Source organism: Leucoraja erinacea, chromosome 17, assembly GCF_028641065.1.
Source record: "Leucoraja erinacea ecotype New England chromosome 17, Leri_hhj_1, whole genome shotgun sequence".
In the NCBI taxonomy this organism is placed as follows: Eukaryota; Metazoa; Chordata; class Chondrichthyes; order Rajiformes; family Rajidae; genus Leucoraja; species Leucoraja erinaceus.
Window position 1 is genome coordinate 43,244,461 of NC_073393.1, and position 23,654 is coordinate 43,268,114.

At 42.3% G+C, this 23,654-nt stretch overlaps 1 protein-coding gene across 1 annotated transcript in view; it reads left to right on the top strand.

Annotated features, from left to right (window-relative positions):
- Positions 1-23,654, top strand: part of zcchc14 (zinc finger, CCHC domain containing 14) — a 107,508-nt gene that overhangs the window by 53,940 nt on the left and 29,914 nt on the right. The window contains exons 6-10 of the mRNA XM_055649064.1: positions 224-318; positions 6,466-6,526; positions 12,377-12,608; positions 15,130-15,221; positions 21,189-21,316. Coding sequence (XP_055505039.1) covers positions 224-318; positions 6,466-6,526; positions 12,377-12,608; positions 15,130-15,221; positions 21,189-21,316 — 608 coding nt within the window. The remainder of the gene's footprint in view (positions 1-223; positions 319-6,465; positions 6,527-12,376; positions 12,609-15,129; positions 15,222-21,188; positions 21,317-23,654) is intronic.

Below are 23,654 nucleotides of genomic sequence, written 5' to 3' on the forward strand. Positions count from 1 at the left end.
TTTACTTACCGTTTGTTTGGCTTTTGAGAGTAAAATTCGCAGTCTACGATCATGGTAGTCTTAATTCGCAAATAGGACCAATATTCAATTTTAAAGATTCTGCTATCTTCTCAGTCTTAGAAGCTAACAATAGAAACTAATTTTAACTGAATATTTCAAAATAAAACCATTCTTGTATTAAGTGAACAATACATTTATTTTGCTGAACTTGTATTTTTGTTAGATACCTGATATCCTTGCCGCCTCATATGATCAAAATTGACCACATACAGAAATTTTTCAGCACTACCACAGTTAATCAGACCAGTCAGCATCTGAGTAAGTAAATTGATTCAATTTGGTTTCTGTTTTTACCTTTCCATTTATGCATTTAGAAGTCAGGCATTTGGTGTTCTAGTAGCACAGATTTCGGAAAATAGTTCTTGATCGTCTGTATATAGGATGCATGTAAGCTAAAAAATTGCCATCCAAGCACAGTGACATGGCAGTGAATCCACGCTTTGATTTCTCGTGTGAACATTTTTTTTTTGCACTTAAAGATGCCTTAACTGGAAGGTTGAGTTGCTATGAGTTGAAATGTGTCCTAACTCAACTGGTCCAATTCTGCAATGTTTTATATTTCTAGAAAGAAATGGAATCATACAGCATGGATAGAGAATTAGGTTGATGGAAAGAAGCAGAGGGTGAAGGTTGTTTATCGGACTGGAGGCCTGTAACTGATGGTGTACCTCGGGGATCAGTGCTGTTTGTGATTTATATGAACAATTTGGATAAGAATGTAGAAGGCATGATTAGTGAGTTTGCAGAATGACACTAAAGTGGATGGTATCGTGGTTATCAGAAATTACAGCAAGATCTTGATCAGTTGGGCAAGTGGGCTGAGGAATGGTTAATGGTGTTTAATGTAGATAATTGCAAGGTGTTGCATTTTGGAAAGTTAAACCTGGGCAAGACCTTCACATTGAATTGCAGGACCCTGGGGAGTGGTGTAGATCAGAAGAATCTAGGAGTGCACGTACATAGATCCTTGAAAATGGCATCATTAGTAGATAGGGGGTTAAGAAGGTGTTCTGTACATTGGCCTTCATCAATCAAGATATTGAGTATAGAAGGTTGGTAGTTATGTCATATTTGTACAAGTCGTTGGTGAGGCAGCATTTGTAGTATTGTGTTTCGTTTTGGTCACCCCACCATAGGAAAAGTGTTGTTAAGATGGAAAGAGTGCCGAGATTTATAAGGATGTTGCCAGAACTTGAGGCCCTAATCTATAGGGACAGGTCAGCCAGCTAGGACTTTATTGCTTGGAGCACAAGAGGATGAGGGGTGATCTTATAATGGTGTATAAGATCAGGAGAGGAATAGATTGGGTAAATGCAGTGTCCTTTACAGAGGATAGGGGAATAAAGAACCAGGGGACATAGGTTGAAGTTGTGAGGTGTAAAATAGGAATCTGAGGAGTAACTTCTTCACACAGAGGGTGGTTGGTATATGGAACAAGCTGCCAGAGGAGATGGTTAAGGCTAAAACAACAGGAAAGGTTCAGAGACACAAGTGTAAATGGGTGATCTTGATCAGCATGGGGAAGTAGGGCCAAAGGTCCTATTTCCGTGCTGTATAACCCTGGCTCTATGGAAGGTAAAGAGTATCCAGGTAATGATAGGACGGTGAGCCTCACATCAGTGGTAGGGAAGCTTTTGGAGAGGATTCTTCGGGATAGAATGTACTCCCATTTGGAACAGAATGGGTTAATTAGGGACAGTCAGCATGGCTTTGTACACAGCAGATGTATCTTAATAACTTGATTGAGGTTTCTAAGCAGGTGACAAAGGTGATTGATGAGGGTAGGGTGGCGGATGACTGCTACCTGGACTTTAGTAAGGCATTTGATAATATCATGTTGCAGCTCTATAAGAGTATGTTTCGGCTACATTTGGAGTATTGCGTGCATTTCTGGTCGCCCTATTACACGAAGGATGTAGAGGCTTTGGAGAGAGTGCAGTGGAGGTTCACCAGAATGCTGCCTGGGTTGGAGCATTTCAACCACAGGAGAGGTTGGATAGACTTGGATTGTTTTCTCTGAAATGTCAGAGGTTGAGGGGAGATTTGGCAGGTATATAAAATTATGAGAACCAGAGATAGGGTAAACAGTCAGAACCTTTTTCCCCAGGGTGGAAATGTCCAACGCTAAAAGGCTCAATATCTATAAGGTGAGAGTGTAATTGAGATGTGTGGAGCAAGTGTTTTACACAGAGAATAGTAAGGGGCTGGTGCACATTGTCTGGGGTGATGGTGGAAGCAGATACAATAGTGACATTTAAGAGGCTTTTAGATAGGCATATGGAAGTGCAAGTAATAGATGGAAATAGATCATGTACAGGCAGATGAGAGCAGTTTAACTTAGCATCATGTGCGGCACAAACATTGTGGGCTGAAAGGTCCATGCCTGTACTGTTCTAAGCTTAACATGCATGGGGTTAATAGTGACATATAGATTCAGAACTGGTTTACTGATAGAAGACAGAGGATTGTGATGGAAGGGCAATATTCAGGCCAAAGATCTGTAACCAGTGGAGATCCGCAGTGACCTCTGCTGGGACTACACCGTTTGGGTCCAAATCTATTACTCCCTGAAAGTGGCAACACATGTAGATAGAGTGGTAAAGAAGGCATGTGATATGCAGGCTTTTTTAGATTGAGGCATTGAGAACAAGAGTCAGGAAATCATGATGCAGCTTTATAGATCTGTAGTGTTGCATGCAGTTCTGATCGCTCCATTACAGGAATGAATTGGAGGCTTTGGAAAAGGTGCAGAGGAGATTGCAAAGAATGATTCCTGGATTAGCCGCAGGGAGAGTTTAGATAGACTAGGATTTTCTTTGGAACTCCTGAAGGTAGTGAGGAGACCTAATAGAAGTATATAAAAGTATGCAAGGCATCGATAGAGTAGACAATCTGATCCTTTTTTCCAGGATGGAAAGATCAAATACTAGAGAGCATAGCTATAAGGTGAGAGGGGCAAAGTTCTAAGGAGATGCAAGGGGAACTTTTTTTTTTACACAGAGGATGGTGATTTCCTGGAGCGTGCTGAAGAATGGCTAATGGAGTTTCATGCAGATAAGTGTGAGGTGTTACATTTTGGGAAGTCAAACCAGGGCAGGAGCTTTACAGTGTGCAGAACAGAGGACCGAGGAGTACATGTACTAACTTCCCTGAAAGTGGTGTCACAGATAGATAGGTGAAGAGAAGACTTTTGGCACACTGGCCTACGTCAATCAGGGAATTGAGAAAAAAGGATGTGCCATTATATTACAGTTCTACAAAACATTGGAGAGCCATTGTTGACATATTTTCAGTTCTCGTCACCCTGCTGGCAGAAAATTGCAGTAACGTTGGAAAGGTTGTAGAGAAGATATCTGAGGATGTTGCCAGAACTCAGGGCATGAGCTATAGTGAGAGGTTGGGCAGGCTTGGACTTTGGGTGCAGGAGGCTGAGGGGTTGATCTTATAGAGGTGTATAAGGCCATGAGGGGGGGGCAGATAGGGCAAATGCTCAGTGTCTTTTTACCAGAGTTGGGAAATCAAGAACCAGGAGTTGTCCCCAACTGGAAACCATGGATGAACCGTGATGAAAAGCCAGGTCTGCTGCATACGTCAACCGATCCAGAGCTGTACAAGAAGGCAGCTATGATCTCCGCAAAGCCATCAATGATGCCAAGAGACAATACCAGGACAAACTTGTCCAGTATAATCACTCGGACACACGGAGAATGTAGCTCCGTCTAAATAAGACAACCGACTGCACAGCGAGGTCTGGCAATATCATTGGTGATAGTGCGACGCTACCTGATGAACTGAATGCTTTGAGCAGAAAACCAACCAAAGGTGACATCTGGCCCTTCAGACTCCAGTGTGCCTCTCCCCAGAGTCGCCGTTGCAAAGGTTAGATCGGCCTTCCTGACGGTAAACCCACAAACAGCAACTGGCCCAGACGGAGTTCCAGGCCGTGTTCTTAGTAGCTGTGTGGACCAGTTAGTGGGAGTATTCACGGATATCTTTAATCTCTGTCTTCCGTTACAAGGTACCCACCTGCTTCAAGAAGACCACCATCATCCCGGTACAGAAGACAAGCAAGAGCTCATGGACTCGTCTCTGCAACTGAATCCTCGGCTTCCTGACCAACAGACTCCAATCAGTGAGGAAAGGGGACAAAATATCCTCTGCGATAATCCGCAACACAAGTGCTCCACAGGGATTCATTCTCAGCCCCCTTCTTTACTCCTTCTACACCTACGACTGTGCAGCCTTGTACAAATCTAATTCAATTTACAAGTTTGCAGACGACACCCCCATTGTGGGTCGGATATCAAATAATGATGAGACAGAGGAAGGAGATAGAGAACCTTGTGTCGAGACAACAACCTTTCTCTCAATGTCAGCAAGGCAAAGGACATAGTGATTGACCAGTTTGCATTGACGGTGCTGAAATAGAGATGGTTGAAGATTTCAACTTAAACTTCATAAATATCACCAGCAATTTTATTGGGGTGTATCACGGCTTGGTTTTGCTCCATCCAAGACTGTAAGGTATTGCAGCAAATTATGGAAACAGCCCAGACCTTCACACAAACCAACTTCCCTTCCATTGACCCCATTTACCGTGCATTCAGAATGTATTCAGACCCCTTCACTTTTTCCCCATTTTGTTATTGTACAGCATTATTCTAAAATGGATTAAATTCTTTCTTTTTTATCATCAATCTACACACAATACCCCAGAATGAAGAAGCGAAAACAGGTGTTTAGAAATTTTTACAATGTAATTAAAAATAAGTAACTGAAATATCACATTTACACAAGTATTCACATCCTTTGCTATGACACCCAAACGTTCATCATGTTTCCATTGATTATCCTTGAGATGTTTCTACAACTTGATTGGAGTCCACCAGTGGTAAATTAAATTGATTGTACATGATTTGGAAAGGCACACACCTGTCTATATATGGTCCCACAGTTGACAGTGCATGTCAGAGCAAAAACCAAGCCATGAAGACGAAGGAATTGTCCGTAGACCTCCGAGACAGGATTGTGTCGAGACACAGATCTGGGGAAGGGTATAAAACAATTTCTGCAGCATTGCAGGTCCCAAAGAGCACAGCGGCCTCCGTCATTCTTAAATGGAAGAACTTTGGAACCACCAGGACTCTTCATAGAGCTGGCCGCCCGGCCAAACTGAGCAATTGGGGGGTGAAGGGCCTTGGTCAGGGAGGTGACCAAGAACCTGATGGTCACTCTAATTGAGCTCCAGAGTTCCTCTGTGGAGATGGGAGAACCTTCCAGAAGGACAACTATATCTGCAGCACTCTACCAATCAGGCCTTTGTGGTAGTGTGGCCAGACGGAAGCCACTCCTGAGTAAAAGGCACATAATAGCCTGAATGCCTAGCGTCACGTCTGGAGAAAACCAGGCACCGCTCATCACCTGGCCAATACCATACCTATGGTGAAGCATGGTGGTGGCAGCATCATGCTGTGGGGATGTCTTTCAGTGGCAGGAACTAGGAGACTGGTCAGGTTCGAAGGAAAGATGAACGGATAAAGTGCAGAGAGATCCTTGATGAAAACCTGCTCCAGAGCGTTCTGGACCTCGGACTGGGGCGAAGGTTCACCTTCCAACAGGACAACGACCCTAAGCACACAACCAAGACAACGCAGGAGTGGCTTCGTGACAAGTCTGTGAAAGTCCTTGAGTGGCCCAGACAGATCCGGGACTTGAACCCGATAGAACATCTCTGGAGGGACCTGTAAAATGGCTGTGCATCGACGCTCCCCATCCAACCTGACACAGCTTGAGAGGATCTGTAGAGAAGAATGGGAGAAATTACCCAAATACAGGTGTGCCAAGCTAGTGGCGTCATCATCGGCGGGCACTCGAAATAAGTATGGCTGTCCTCTTTTCTCCATAGAGTATGACTGTCCTCTCCTCTACTTGTGGGTCTGCAGATGTCTGTAGAGGCCAATCCACGATCCACATACCTTGCTGCAACGTGGGCAGTGGGGACTGGCGGTGGTTGGTAGTCTTCGAGCCCCTTTCACTCTCTCCATACAGTGCTGTCTCTTTGTCTCTGCGACACGGCATAGTTCCATTTCATGATGTGCGGCTCCTTCCTGCACAGATTTCCTCCAGGAGCGCCTGTCCAGTGCAATGTGCTCTCAGTTGCTTGATGTGATGTGGAATTTCTTCAGACTGTTCTTGATGTCCTAGAAGCAGAAACCACCCCCCCCCCCCCCCCCCCCTCCCCCCCACCCCACCCCCTCCCCCACCCCCCCCCCCCCCCCCCCCCCCCCCCCCACCCCCCCCCCCCCCCCCCCCCCCCTCTCCACCCCCCCCCCATTTCATTTGTTCTATCTTTCTGCTGTGAAGGAACAAGTTTATGATTTTTGTGCAATATAATTTCCTGTTTAGGTGCCAATACCATACCAGTGATGTTACACAAAGCTAATACAAGCAATGGTGCAGCTGTAAGGTAAGCATAGATTTGTGCATGGTAGCTGCTGTAGCATAAGTAACCGGCTGATGTGGCTCTAGTAATTTAATATGTCACAATTAATTAAGGATAGTGTTAATTAAGAACACTCGCATATTCATTCTTATATAGCTCATTACAATATTAATGTTGCTTTTGCCAATTAAATTGCCATTTCATAAACTTTTTAAAAAATTGGTGCATGAATAAAAATTGGAATTGTTCTTATTCACGTTTGAAATGTTACCATTGTGCTCCTCAAAATTTAGAAAATTAGAAATCTGTCATTTTTTTGCCATTGCTGTATTCAAATATGTTAAATATTTATGTATAAGTTTGCATTTTACTTTAAAACAACGTTTTTCTTGTACTTAATTACATTGAATTGGTTTTAACTGCAGAAATAGAATAAACATGCTTCATGCAGTTATTTGGATCTTTACTTTTTATACAAAAATATTAAAGGTTCTGTTCATATATTAACATGTTATTGTATTCTTGCTGTTCACCGTCATGGTTTGATACTAGTTTGGCAGTATATTTCAAATTATCTTGGTTATTAGCATGCCACAAAATACTGGAACGTGATTAGATATGTCAGGATTCAAAGTGTGTGTGTATACTTACAGATATCGTTGTGTGTAGGATACAATCATACTGATTTCATGAGCAAATTCTATACTCCAATGTCACTAGTGATTTTTAACTCTGCATTTTTTTTTAGAGATACAGCGCAGAAACAGGCCCTTTGGCACATCCAGTCTGCACCGACCAGCGATCCCTGTACATTAACACTATCCTGCACACAACAGGGACAATATACACATTACCAAGCCAATTTACCTACATATCTGTACATCTTTGGAGTGTGGGAGGAAACCGAAGAACTCGGAGAAAACCCATGCGGTCACAGGGAGAACGTACAAACTCTATACAGACAGCACCCGTAGTCGGGATCCAACCCGGGTCTTCGGCGCTGTAAGGCAACAACTTTGCCACCGTGCCGCCCTATAATCTATAATCTGATCTATTAATTTAAATAAGAACTACAGATGCTGGGTTAAATCGAAGGTACACACAAAATGCTGGAGTAACTCGGCAGGACTCTGAGCCAGTATTTCTGGAGAGATGGAATGGGTGACGTTTTGGATCGAGGAAGAAGGGTCTCGATCCGAAACTTCACCCATTCCTTATCACAAGAGATGTTGCCTATCCCGCTGAGTTACTACAGCATTTTGTGTCTGCCCCATCAACATGTCCCACTTGCCTGCATTTGGCCCATATCCCTCCAAAGTTTTCTTATCCATGTACCTGCCCAAATGTCTTTTAAATGTTGTCATAGTACCTGGCTCAACTGTCTCCTCGGGCAGCTTGTTCCATATACCCACCATCCTCTGTATTTAAAAAGTTGCTATTCAGGTTCCCATTTAATCTTTCCCCTGTCACTTTAAACGTTTGTCCTCTGGTTCTTGATTCTCCTACTCTGGGTACAAGACACTGTGCATTTACCCTACCTATTCCCCACATGACCTTATACACCTTAAAATAATCAGTGCTTATCCTCCTGAGCTCCAAGAAATAAAGTCTTAGCCTACCCAAACTCTTCCTATTACTCAGGCCCTCAACTCCTGGCCTTTTTGATGGCCTTACCAAGGTCGTATCTGAACTTCTTGTAGACCTCTGCATCACCAGACCTGAATGCTGGGATCCGGTCTTCAGAAGAATGCGGATCTCATGGTTCATCCAAGGCTTCTGGTTAGGAAACACTTGGAAGTTTTTGTTGGGTTGTAGTTTCCCCCCTCCCCCCCCCCCCCCCCGCTGACCAGCTCTGTACAGTCCTCACCTCTGTGGGTGCGTTCTTCAATTGCTGCCTGTAGGCAGGAAGAAGCAGCACCGCAGTATGGTCGGATTTACCGAAGTGAGGGCGAGGGATAGAGCGATAGGCATCCTTGATGGTCGTGTAGCAGTGGTCGAGGGTGTTTGGGCCTCTAGTGCTGCAGGAGACATGTTGGTAGAAGTTTTAGGGAGCGATTTCTTCAGGTTGGCTGTATAGAAATCCCCCGCTATGGTGGTAAACGCCTCGGGGTAAGATGTCTGGTGCTTGTTGACCACGGCGTGCAGCTCCCCCAGGGCCAGATGGACAACTTCCTGGGGTGGGATGTAGACCGCGGTCCTTCCCTCTGTCCCTGTCCCTGTCCCTCTCTTAGTCAGAGTTCTGTCCCTCTCAGCCAGGTTTCTGTAATGGCTACAACATCCTAGTCTCACATGCCTATCCATGCCTTAGAACATCTATATATTACTAAAACGCTCATCTTGTCTGTGTGTGTGCGTGCATGTGATTCATGCCCTGAATTATGCCACAATTTACACTACAATTTGTGGACCACCTTACCATTGGCCTGTGTGTGGTGTATCAAGTTTTGTTCAGATTTATGGTAAATTTTACAAGTTATTCACATTTAAAACTTTAAAAAATGTACTTTTTACTTAACTTCTCAGTGTCTAAAATCCAAATCCTTGCTGGCCCTGCCTGCAACAGTGTTGCAATCAAAGGCAGCCAAAATCATCAAAGACCCACACCATCCTGGCCACACATTCATTTTACCATTGGCATCAGGAAGAAGATACAGGAGCCTGAAAACTGTAACGTCCAGATTCAGGGACAGCTTCTTTCCTGCAGACATCAGGCTATTAAACACGACAACAAATAAGCTCTGAACTGCAAAAGACTAGATTATTATTGCACTAAATTTGTTATTTATTTAACTTTTATTTCTCTTCCCCCGTTATGTGCTATGTTTACATATTCACATATTCTGTTGTGCTGCAGCAAGTAAGAATTTAATTGTCCCATCTTGGACACATGACAATAAAACAGTCTTGACTCTTGAACCTCCTCTACACCCTTTCCAAAGCCTCCACATGCGTTCTGTAAGGGGACGATCAGAACTGCACACAATATTCCAAATGTGGCCTAAACACAGTCCTATAAAGCTCCATCTAAATGTCTATAAGGCATGGGGGCAGAATTAAGCCAATCAGCCCATCGGGTATATTACGCTAAATCATGGCTGATCTATTTTCCCTCTCAACTCCATTCTCCTGCTTCTCCCCGTAACCCTTGACGTCATGCCTAATCAAGAACCATCAATCTCTGCCCTAAAAATACCCAATGTCTTGGCTTCTATAGCTGGCTGCATTTATTCCTACTACCATTATGCATAACTGTGCACTTTGATGCATTGTATTTCATCTGTCACTTCTTTGCCCAATCTGTCTTAAGTCCTTCTGTAGACCCCTTGCTTCCTCAACACTACCTGTCCCTCTACCTACTTTCATATTGTCCACAAATTTGGCCACAAAGCCATTAATTTAATCATGCAGATATTTAACATCTGATGTGAAAAGTAGCCGACCCAACATTGACTCCTGCGGAACACAGCCAACCAGAAAAAACGCCCTTTATTCCCACTCTGCCTTCAGCAAGTCAGCCCATCTTCTGACTCTTACCACTCAATACTATGAAGGCAATGAAGAAAATATATTTGTACTTGAAAGATATTAAAAATATCTTTCAAGGCATAAAAATTAACCAGGTACAAGGAATAAAAACTGGTAGCATGATGTGGGGGTAGTGAGTTGGAATTGAACCTGTGACAACAGTCCCTGGCTCTTGTCAACTTCCCCTAAAGTTATTGCCAATCTCAAATTCCACAGCCCACTGTGATGTCAGTCTAAAGGCTCTCAAACCTGGGTCCTTTAAAGGCCTGGGCTGCACATTTGCAGCTAAATGAAAATTGAAATATAACTACTTATTTTAGTAATAATCTATAAAATAATAATCAACAAATCTATGTTTTATTCTGAAATAATTGGCAAGGCTAAGAGCATGTATGTTTAAGGATATTAGCCAGCAGCTGCTGGAGAGCACACATGCTTCGTTAAGTGCAGAAATCTGGAAGCCGCTGTCCAGTTCTATTTCTTAACCTTACTGTATTATGTTCAGTTCTGGGCACCATGTTATAGGAAAGATGTTGTCAAACTGGAAAGGGTACAGAGAAGATTTATGAGGATTAGAGGGTCTAAGCTATAGAGAGAAGTGGAGTAGGCTGGGACTATTCCTTGGAGTGCAGGGGTGATCTTATAGAGGTGTATAAATTAATTATAGGAATAGATCGGGTATATACATAGAGTCCCTAACATAGAGTCTCTTGCCCAGAGTAGGGGAATCAAGGACCAGAAGACCTAGGTTTAAGGGGAAGGGGGAAATATTTAATAGGAATCTGAGGGGTAACATCTTCACACAAAGGGTGGTGGGTGTATGGAACAAGCTGCCAGAGGAGGTAGTCGAGACGGGGACTATCCCAACATTTAAGAAACAGTTAGACAGGTTTGGAGGGATATGGGTCAAACGTGGGCAAGTGGGCCTAGTGTAGCTGAGATGTTAGTGGGTGTGGGCAAGTTGGGCTGGTGGGCCTGTCTCCACACTGTATGACGCTTATCTATTTATTTATTTAATTTACTATTTTGCTCTTCGTCCATAATGTCAATCTAAATTTCAATCTAAACCAATGTGGAGGAAGCCCACGAGAGGAAGATGACCATGTACGAAGAGCTGGTAATAGACTGCCATAAATAGGGCTGGAAGGCAAGGTATATGCTCATCGAGGTTGGCTGCAGAGGTTTTGCAGGGCAATTACTCTACAAAGCCTTGAGTGCACTGGGCATCAAGGGAATGGAGAGGAGAAGAGCCATCAAGAACACCACAGAGGCAGCGGAGAAGGCCTCGGGATGGCTCTGGATCAGGAGAGGAGGTCCATGGGGAGGAGCAAATGCCACCTGAACACAAGTCGTGGTCTGATCAACCACGGCTGGGTCGCTTGGGCGAGGGCGTCTGATGTTGAAAGACCCGAAACACCCAATGACCCCAGGTTACATCACTGATGATGTGTTCAGGAGCATCCATAGTTGTATTTTTATCAATAAATTATATTTAATGATTTATACTTTTTAGTTTGCACCTTGCTGCCTGGGTGAAGATTTTTCAGTTTGATCACAGAGTAGTTGTTGCTTACCGTTCATGCTAGTGTCACAGATCTCCTGTAGAGAGTGTAGCTCGGGATTGCATGTTTTATGACAGCATGCTGCCACTCTAAAGCCTGGCTACAGTCTGCAACTAAAAATGAACAGAGAGCCACAGCATCGAACTTGAATGTGTGGATCAAAATTTACTTCATGGTGATTTCTGGGTGAAAACAAATCTGAAAAAGCATAAGAATAGTTGCCAGTTATCATGAAAACAGACTATGATTTGAGTGTTGATTTTCATGATACTGAGCAGCCCATGCCCTTTTCTGTTTTTCTTTCTCTTGATGAGATATTTAGGGTGAAGATATAGAATTGCAATTGGTTGCATGCATGAGTCATTTATACAATTACATGGGCACACTACCAGGTGATTCTGTTATAAATGTTTGAGGGATATGATTTATCAAATAAAAACTTTGGGGGCGGCGTGGTGGAGCAGTGGTAGAGTTGCTGCCTTACAGCACTTACAGCGCCAAAGACCCAGGTTCGATCCCGACTACGGGTCCTGTTTGTACGAAGTTTGTATGAAGAACAGTGGGTTTTTTCCAAGATCTTCAGTTTCCTCCCACACTCCAAATAAGTACAGGTTTGTAGGTTAATTGGCTTGGTATAAGTGTGAATTGTCCCTACGGTGTGTAGGATACTGTTAATGTGCGGGGATTGCTATTCAATGCGGACTCGGTGGGCCAAAGGGTCTGTTTGCGCGCTGCATTTCAATACTAAACTATACTAAACTTGCTGAATCCATTTTTGTTTCCGTAGGCCAATATGTGGGGTGGCTAGCATCCAGTGTTCCCATACCACACTACAACCATCAGTTTCTGTTTCTCCTTCTTGCCCACACTCAGTCAGTGGATGCTCAGCATCAGTCACTTGTCCTCAACCTGAGAACATCAATCCACAAAATCAAGAACAAATGGGAATTCTTGAATGGCTTAAGAAGTTACGATTACACAAGTATTATCCTGTTTTTAAACAACTCACAATGAATAAGGTAAGTTTCCCCTTTGGTAAAGCTGAAAATTATTAATTGTTTTGGAAGAAAATAATATTTCACTAGACTAAGTGGAACCCGCTGGGTCCCAGCATCACACGGGAAGGCTGGTCACCAATGCAACATTCCACCTCTCCAAGGTACTGGTTTCCAGAGGGCTAGTATAGACATTGTGGGCCGTATGGATGCTTTAGCAGGCATCCAACAGTTGCAACGATTTTAAAAGCCAAGCCAAGGCAAACAATTGGGCTGCAGACACACGACAACCAAAATTCAATTTGTGAACACAAACTTTTAAAAAAGGGCTGCAGCCACTTTACAGCCGCATCAAGGGGACTCACCTTGGAGTAGACGTGCGTTCAGTGTTATTCGCAGCTCAGAGAGCCGTGACCCTCTCGCTTCCTGGGTCTGGCAGAGACTGAGTGGGGCACGACACTTCCTGGTTTTATAGTCCCTCCCCCTGCCACCAGACTTCATCGATTTAAACCAGCATCTGCAGTTCTCTCTTACACCCTGATGGTATGGATATTAAATTCTCCAGTTTTAGGTCCTTTAGTCCTTTGCATCTCTGGCCTCTTTGTCCAACCATCCCCCTATCAATAGCCCCCCCTGACCTGTATCCGCCTATCACTTGCCAGGCCTATTCCACTTATCCTCCAGAAGTTCTATAATCCACTCCAAAAAAACAACCTTCCACCCTCATGCCTTGCCTCATACCATCAAGCTAATTATCTTTCCAATTAGTAAGATCTTTCTGGATCCCATGCAATCTAACCTTTCAGAATAACTTGCCACGTGGAATCTTATCAAGGGTTTTGTTGATGTTCAATGGACTTCATCCACCTGTCTGCCCTCATCTTCAAAAGACTAAATCATTTTTGTGATATCTGCCACCTACATATAAAGCATTGATCAACCTCCATCTTTCCAAATCTATGTATATTTTATCCCTCAGAATCCACTACCACAAATGTCAGGATTACTGACTTTTTGTTCCCAGATTTTACGCTACACTCTTTCTTAAATAAAGATTCTTCATTAGTCACCCACCGATCTTCTGGGACGTCACCTGGCTGGCAATGATGCATATATTTCAACCAGGGTTTTTGCCATTTCTAATTTCCTATTGTGTTCTTGGATACCTGATCAGGCCCTAGACACTTCTCTGCCTTCATATGTTTTAAGCATCTCCTCTACTGTAAGGAGGACTATCCCCAAGACTTCCTTCTTAATTTTCCCAATTTCACTAGTCTTCATGTCTTTCTCTGTGACTAAATGTAGAGGAGATATCTTCATTGAGGACCTTATTCATCTTCTGTGGCTCCAATGTGGGCATCTATGTTTGTTCTTCGAGAGGCACTGTTCTCTCCCCAAGTATTTTTTCCCCTTTAATATACTTTTGATTGAAATTGAATGCAGCATGGAAACATGCCCTTTGGCCCACCAATCCCACGGTGACCATCCATCACCAGTTCACACAGGCTCTATATTATCCCACTTCTGCATCCAGTCCGTACACACTAGAGGTGATTTACAGAGGCCAATTAACCTCTAAATCTGCATATCTCGGATGTGGGAGGAAACCAAAGCTCCCGGAGCAGTCTTAATTATTTCACAATTATGTGCGCAGAACGGCAAGGCATTCATTATTTGAAACATATCTTTCAAGGGCTACAAGCAATCCACCGTGTGGCATTTGGACATTTATAGATTTTCTAAGTGAGGGATGAGCAGTTATACACTGGTGCCACCTGCTGTAAGACCACTAAATTTCCACCCAGAAAATCATATGGATCATAAGAAATTGTGAACATTATTTTTTAATTGCAGTCCATGGGAAGCTTAAAATTGCAATTTCAAATTGTGCAAAATATTAATGGAAACAATTTAGATTTGGTTTTAATTAAGCATTCTAGTTCCACTCACATGACAGTGCAGTCCCTGTGGCTACAACCTACCTGCTGGTTGGCTATTCCATATCCCTCCGAATCTAATATCTGAATGTTGGATACACCCTTGATACACCATTTCCATATTGCCACTTTCTGCCAATCGAAGGAACAGTCTAGGAAGTCTGACTGTAGGACATACTGTAGATGGGCCTGACGTCTGTGAAGCAGAAGAGAGAAGCAATGCCAGCTGACCTCTCAGGTAGACAATGGTGCACTGATCTGTCGTCATGCAGACCATACTATGATCATTTCAGCACCCAGGCGCAAAATAAAGGGAATCAGTACATTTGGACTGAAGGAGATGTGTTCCCTACAGAGTTCTGCCCTCTCCTCTGAATGAGCTCTCAGTGGGATTTTATCAGAAAACATGGTGCAAATTTCTGACCCTACTGAAAAGGGTTGAGTTTACAAATGCCTGTCTCTGTTCAGGCACATTACTGATCTATGGTGTATATAAACGTGAGTTAACTTAAACAGATGTTTTGCAAATTTTAATGAGTGATTTTATTGTGATAATTTACCTTTATACCATAACTGCCAAGGTTAATGGATGACTTTTTTTATTATAGTTTCTCAGTCTTACTGAAGATGATCTGAACAAATTTGAAACACTCACGTTAGGAGCAAAGAAAAAATTGAAGATGCAGTTAGAACTTGAAAAGTAGGTTTATTTTTAATTATGAGTAGTGTGTATTGCCATTGACATTATTCAAAAGGTTTATGATTCACTAATCTACTAATAATAATTTGGCAGTGTATAAATCATTCCCACTTCATTGTGCTATGTAATACTTGTAGATTTGGATGTCACAAAATATTGGTGTACTTTTTACTAGACTGTATGAGACCATGCAAAGTAAGTTTTAAAATTGCTGCTGTTTTCCTGGAAACATGTATAGTGTGACTAGCCATCTCCACAACAGAGGATGCAGAAAAAAAGACAGAATGCAGTCATATCTATGATTTTCAGAAAATGGTGCTCAGGAAGAAAGTTACTTGACTTCATTAACTTGGAAAGGGAATGACATGAATACAATATATTAAGTTCAATGAAAAGGCAAAATTGTTACAAATGTAAACTAAAATTACTTTTACGTTACCATGATTGAACAAAAAATTCTTTAGAAAAGGTGTGTATTGGGTTTAAAAAAGAAAACCCTCAGTCGTTTGTAAAATTGTCGCTTCTTGAATAAGATCGAAACCACATTCAAAGATGTTGGTCTGTTACAATATAAATTGTTCTGGTGTAAATGTTATAACTTCATCGAAAATCATGGTGCTGCAACCCAACTCCCATCCCAAAATGAGAGAAAAAACTATTCTCTTTAATTTTCGTTTAATTAAAGTCTTAACTTAAAATTAAGTTAATTAAAGAGCCCAACAACATGGAAAGAGGCCCTTTGGCACAACTTGCCCATGCTGAGTAAGATGCCCCATCTACACAAGTTCCATCAGCCCACATTTGGCCCATATCCTTCAAAACCTTTTCTATCCATGTACCTGTCCAAGTCCACCTTGTTCCGTTTACTGCGTCCATTCAAATATAACACCTTTAGTTCAGTATTCACCACCCCTCTTCTCATATTGTCGTTCATTTTGCCTGACCTTAGACTTTTTAAACTTTCTGTCCTATTAATTCTTCTGGAGACTTCATTAACTTCCCCTGCACTCCCCTTTAATTTCATCTATACATTTCCAATTTATTGATGCTCCACCAATTTTTTAAAGCACAATCTACAGCCCTACAGTTCACCAGGAAACTGGTCCCAGCAAGGTTCAGGTGGAATCCGTCCCATGTTTCTTCTGACAGCCTTCCTCACTGTCTGTAATTCCTCCAATTTTGGTGTCAGCAATCTTAAGGGCCTGTCCCACTTGCCGATTTTTTTTTTTGGCGACTGCCAGCATCATTGACTGACGTATCAAGTCACTGAAAAATTCGCAGCGTGATGACGTATGAAGCGCTGTGTTTTTCAAGTGTCGGAACATTTTTTTGTCGCCGCTGGATTTTGAAATGTTCAAAATCTTTTGACAACACAGATATGACGCCGGTAGTCGCCGCAAAAATTGTCGTGGGACAGGCCCTTTACTCACCAACCAATCTACATTAACATCTAGGTCATTTATATACATCACAAACAGCAGAGGTCCCAACACAGATCTCTGCGGAACTGGTCAAAGACCTCCAGCCAGAATATCTTATTTCAATCCAACCTTTTGTCTTCAGTCTGATGAAGGGTTTCGGCCCGAAACGTTGCCTATTTCCTTCGCTCCGTAGATGCTGCTGCACCCGCTGAGTTTCTCCAGCATTTTTGTGTACCTTCTGTCTTCTAAGCCAGTTCTAAATCTATATGACCACGTCATCGTGAATCCCGTACATTTCAAACTTTTGGATCAGCCAACTATGATGTACAGTTTCAAAACCCTTACTAAAATCCATGTATACGACATCCACTATCTTCTTAAACAAAGGAACACATTGGCCACTCCAGTTCTCCGCAACTTCGCCTGTGAAGAATCAAAGATTTTTTTCAAGGTCCGTGCAAATGCCCACCCTTACTTCCTCAATAACCTGGGATAGGTTCTGGGGGTTCTTATCCATCTTAATGCTCTTTGACAGCCTCAAACCCATCTCCTTTTTGATCCCAAACTGCCCTAGCATAATTTTATTCTCCACACTGATCTCGCTGTCCTCCAACAACTCCTCCTCAGTGAACACAGATGCAAAGTATGGCCCCTTTTGACCCTTTTGACCCTTCTAATCGTCCACCTGAGTACTTTCCTACTCGCTTTATATTCCTCATCAGCCCTGTCTGATACCACCTTCTTAAACCTGACCTAGATCGCTCTGCTCTCCAACATGCTCTGCCATTCACAATGAAGGTCCTCCCCAAGTATGAATTTACAAAATGCGACACCTCACTTATCTACATTAAACTACATTAACCATTCCTCAGCCCACTTGCCCAATAACCAATTTGACCTATTAACTTGATATACGATACAATATAAGTTTATTTATCCCAGGAGGGAAATTAATCTGCCAACAGTCATAAAACACAAGACACATGAAACATGAAATTAAAGTGACTCGAGGAAAGGATTGGGAATGTGCAAAGATTGGGGAAGGGGGAGGAGTTGTACAATTGTATAAAAGCTTTACTCTCTCTTTATGATCAATGATAGGTTGCATGTCTGGAATTTTATTCCAGTTAGGTCTTAAAAGCAATAATTAATTATTAAGGTTACACAAAAAAGCTGGAGAAACTCAGCGGGTGCAGCAGCATCTATGGAGCGAAGGAAATAGGCAACGTTTCGGGCCGAAACCCAATTAATTATTAATGTTTAGGAAAGAACTGCAGATGCTGGAAAAATCAAAGGTAGACAAAAAAGCTGGAGAAACGTCTGAAGAAGGGTCTCGACCCGAAACGTCGCCTCTTCCTTCCCTCCATAGATGCCGCCTCACAAAATTAATAATTAATGGTGTTTTACAGATTTTAAAGAAATGTTTGTGACTGTGAGAAAGTTTGATATTTTAGTTTAATTTAATATTTATGTTGAACATTTTGCATATAGTAAAATGAGAGATATTCAATATAAAACTAACTTCTACATTTTTTTTGTTTAGGTCTTTTTATTTGTCAGGTTGGCAGTTATTTCCATGCTGTCTTGCTATTGTATTGCTGTATTTGTTCACACTGTGCTTGGAGGAGAGAACATGAATTTAAAACAATCCAAGCACCATTAATTTCAATGCATATTAGCTCTAATACAGTACCATTATTCTCAATGCACAATAGCCTGGAAAACAGGAGCTACTGCTTCAAGATTACCATTTCACCAGAAACTTGTATAACAGTGACCAGTCATACAGAAGTCGCAAAATATTGTCATAGGTTAGAGACACAAGGTAACTGCTGGAAGCTCAAACAAAATACAGAGTACTGGAAGTACCCAGCAGGCCAGGCAGCCAGTATTTTGGATTAGGACCCCTCATTTGCCAGGATTTTCCCCACCCTCACCTTCCATTTGCAGCTTTCTCCCCCCCCCCCGCCCCCCCCCCCCCCCAACTCTTTCTCTGCTACATCGCGACTGCATTGGTGCTGCTTCCTCCACTCGTACAGAACTTGATGATTTCATCAACCTTAGCACTAACTTACACCCTGCCCTTCAATTCACGGACTGTCTCTAATACCTCTCTGTCATTTCTAGAACTCTGTCTCCATCACACAAGGCAGACTACGTACTTACATCTACAACAAACACAGTGACTCCCACAGTTATCTGGGCTACATCTTCCACCCTTCTCCATTTATCCATCTCTGCTACATCTACTCTCAAGTGAGTCTTTGGTTTCCCCCCTGCTGTTGTGGATGGATCCGAAACCCATGTCTCCTCTGTGTCCTGTAGTTCTGCTCTTGCTCTCCCTCCCACCCCCACTATCAAACCCTTTATTTTGTCCACTACCCAACTGCAGTCTGCTATGAAATAGACAGGGATTGGTGGCTTCCATTTGGGAAGTGAAGAGCAAAATCGATTTGTTCAATCTTAGAGATTATTGAAGGTGCTTTTCTGGACGGGAGTTAGGATAGATGTGGGAGGACTGATGGATAGATGCATGAAGTTGATGAACAAGATCTAGGACCTGAGTACAATAACATTTAGGATCTAGATTCAGCAGTCTGCATTTCCATTTAGTTGGCAATGTTCCTGAGGTCCTGGGGAACTAGATTGATGAGGGTATATTCAAAATTCAGAGACATGTAATTTTATTGAATATAATCAGCGGTTTACAATAGATTTGGTTATTGATCTTAAATCTCTTCTTTCTCCTTTTTCTATATTTCAGTAAAACCAGAAGTGGGCTAACTGAATTCCAATTCCAAATTATTTTTTATATATTTGCATCCAATCCTAATAGTTTGAAATTTGCTCACTATATTTTTGTTGTCCATATTTTCACAGTGCATAGAAAATGAATCTTAATGTCTTTAGACTTTATATATTAGACATACAGAGCAGAAACAAAACTTTCGGTCCATGCTGACCAGCGATTACCCTGTACACATTAGCACTATCCTGCACAATAGGGACAGTTTATGATTTTATTGAAGTCCATTAACCTACAAATCAGTATGTCTTTGGAATGTGGGAGGAAAACGGAGAACCCAGAGAAAACCCACACGGTCACAGGGAGAACGTACAAATTCTGTACAGACAGTGCCCGTGGTCAGGATTGAACCCGGGTCTCTTCCACTGCGCCACTATACCGTCCTTAAGAGATACAGCGTGGAAACAGGCCATGCAGCCCACCGAGTGTGCACCGACTTGTGATCACCCCGTGCACTAGCGCAATCCTACACACTAGGGATAAGTTACAATTTACAGAAGCCAATTAACCTAAACACCTGTACATCTTTGGAGTGTGGGAGGAGACCAGAGCACCTGGAGAAAACCAGGTCATTGAATAATTTAAAAAAAATGTTGCTCTATAAGGATAGGTTTGCATTTCCCATCATCTTGTGAGTTCTGTCTCAATGACGTCTACAATGTGAAGAGAGTGGACTTTACAAATATAGGCCCACCAGTATCTCACTTATTTCATAGTGCATGCATTCTACTTCGAACAAAAAAAAACAAGGCGAGATTGCTTTGATTATCTGAAGAAGGGTCCCAAACCTGAAACGTCACTCCATTCCCTTCAAAATGCAGCCTGGCCACTGAGTTCCTCCGTATTTTGATTTTTGCTCAAGATTCCAGTATCTGCAGTCTCTTGTGTCTCTGTTCCTTTTTGGGCATTTCAATGGTTCAATGGTACTTTATTGTCATACATCTAATTAAATTCTTCCTTTAGCATACATTGCAGTAAAGTCATACTGTACATAAGCACAATCTTAAATAAATGCAAAAGTGCAATGATTGTGGTGCAAGAATAGTAGTTTCCACAGAGGCAGTGCACAAAGGGGCATCACCTTTCCATTGCTTTCTTGTGCCCTTCAAGTTCGAGAGTTCTTAAAATAGTGTCCTATCTTGGCCTTAAACGCCCATGGTCTTGGTGTGGCACTGGGTCAGTGTTGTAGGGTATGGCCTGGCCTAGCAATGCTGTCAATGTCCTCTACCGCTGCCCCACCCTTCTGTGCCATGCAGGCCGCATCCAATCTGCTGACTCGGCCTTTGTGGGAACTCCTTCAGAGCCTGATCCAACCAATTCCCCAGCAGCTGCAGAGCCTCCAGCGACACAACCACGGACACCTCGACCCACAAAGCACCTCCCGCAACCATTGCTCAACCCACGTGTGCCGGGGCGTTACCCACAGCCAACCTTGAATCCCAGCTGTCCCCCTGAGGGCACGGTAGAAAACCTCAAAGCCCGCTCACCGACACTGATCCACCCCTCCCTCTGCTGCTACAGCCATCTTGAATGCCACTTGTTTGTAGTGGTGCACTAAACAAACCAAAAGAACATACCCAAATGCCCAGCTCTTCCACAGAACAATGATGAAAGAGCAACAGCAAAAGATATACAAATTTGAGAAATGCAGTTGTCCAATCTGTCATTGTCTAATCTGAAACTCAGAATTTTTGAACTTTCTGGTCATTATTCCAAAATTAAATTTATTGTGATTCACAGAGAGAAATCTGAGAGAAGAAATATTAACAGCGTGGGTCAGTCACCAGTTCCTAGTGCTGGAATTGCAAGGGTGACACCAACAAGTCATTTTGGTCCTATTCATTCCATTCGTTGCAACCCTGCTGCAGGTAATTACCAATCAAGTATTTATGCATTTAATGAAATATTTCAAAATCTGAATTTAATTATTACCAGGATGTTTAGTCTGAAGAAGGGTCTCGACCCGAAACATCACTCCTCTCCAAAGGTGCTGCATGTCCCGCTGAGTTACACCAGCTTTTTTTTTAAATAATATTTTTATTAGAAGCATGTACATATCATAATCAAAACACATTTTGTATATCAATTACATATTGTTAATAGATGAGATTCCAGCTATCAGAGTAATAGGAATCCTCATTTATCAATTATATATTAACTCTGCTTCTATTTGTTTTGTTTTTTTAATACCAGTTACACCAGCTTTTTGTGTCTATCTTCATGTTTAGTTGAGTTTGGTTTAGTTTAGAGATACCGTACAGCATGAAAACACCTCCTTCGGCCGACCGAGTCCCTATCAACCAACAAGCTCCCGTACACTAGTTCTATGTTATCCCACTTTCACATCGTATACACCAGGGGCAATTTACAGAAGCCAATTAACCAAGAACCTGCATCATTGGAATGTGGGAGGAAACCAGAGCACTTGGAAAAAACCCTCACAGTCACAGGGAGAACATACAAACTCCGTTCAGACAACACCTGTAGTCCAGATCGAACCCAGCTCTCTGATGCTGCGCTACTGTGCTGCCCTGTTCTATATTGTTAGCTCATCATGTTTTAAGGAGGAGGTACAGTGCCCTCCATAATGTTTGGGACAAAGACCTATCATTTATTCATTTGCCTCTGTGCTCCACAATTTGAGTTTGTAATAGATGAAGTCATATGTGGTTGCAGTGAACATTGTCAGATTTTATTAAATGCCATTTTTATACATTTACAACTGTTAGAGACATCAGCCAACCCTTAGACTTACCAAAATCAACTGTTTGGAACATCATTAAGAAGAAAGAGAGCGCTGGTGACCTTGCTAATCTCAAAGGGACTGACAGGCAAGGAAGATCTCCACAGCTGATGACAGAAGAATTCTCTCTATAATGAAAAAAAATCCCCAAACACCTGTCTGACGGATCAGAAACACTCTTCAGGGGTCAGGTGTGGATTTGTCAATAACCACTGTCCGCAGTAGACTTCATGAACAGAAATACAAAGGCTACACTGCAAGATGCAAACCACTGGTTAGCCGCAAATAATAGGATGGCCAGGTTACAGTTTGCCAAGAAGTACTTAAAAGGGCAACCACAGTTCTGGAAAAAGGTCTTGAGAACAGATGAGACAAATATTAACATATCAGAGTGATGTCAAGAGCAAAGTGTGGAGGAGAGAAACTGCACAAGATCCAAAGCATACCACTTCATCTGTGAAACACAGTGGTGGGGGTGTTATGGCTTGGACATGTATGGCTGCTGAAGGTTCTGGTTCACATCTCTTTATTGATGATACAACTGCTGATGGTAGTAGCATAATGAAATTTGAAGTATATAGACACATCCTATCTGCTCAAGTTAAAAAAAAATGCCTCAAAACTCTGGCCGGCAGTTCATTCTACAGCAAGACAATGATCCCAAACGTATTGCTAAAGCACCAAAGGAGTTTTTCAAAGCTAAAAAATGGTCAATTCTTGACTGGCCAAGTCAATCACCCAAACTGAACCCAATTGAGCATGCCCCTTATATGCTGAAGAGAGAACTGAAGGGGACTAGCCCCCAAAACAAGCATAAGCTAAAGATGGCTGGAATACAGGCCTGGCAGAGCATCACCAGAGAAGACATCCAGCAACTGGTGATGTCCATGAATCGCAGACTTCACACAGTCATTGCATGTAAAGGATATGCAACAACATACTAAACATGACCACTTTCATTTACATGACATTGCTGTGTCCCAAACATTATGGTGACCTGAAATGGGGGGGGGAACTATCTATAAACACAGCTGTAATTTCTACATGGTGAAACCAAAATGTATAAAAATGGCCTTTATTAAAATCTGACAATGTGCACTTTAATCAATGTGATTTTTTTCTATTACAAATCTCCAATTGTGGAGTACAGAGGCAAATAAATAAATGATGGGTCTTTGTCCCAAACATTATGGAGGGCACTGTACCTGTGGTGGAATGTTTTTTTGTGGTTGCAATGTAATGTGGTGGCTTATACCTAACCTGTCTTGTATGGGTCCACATTCCCTACTGTTTAACTTTGTTCTGCTGCAGTGGATATATAGCTGCTAATATCCAATGTACTTTGAATTATTTATTTTTCCAGTCAAATTAAATTGACAATTAAGATGATTTATGTAGAACATTGAGGTTATTAATGAAGAACATTAAGGTGGATAAGTCCCCATGGCCTGATGAGATCCATC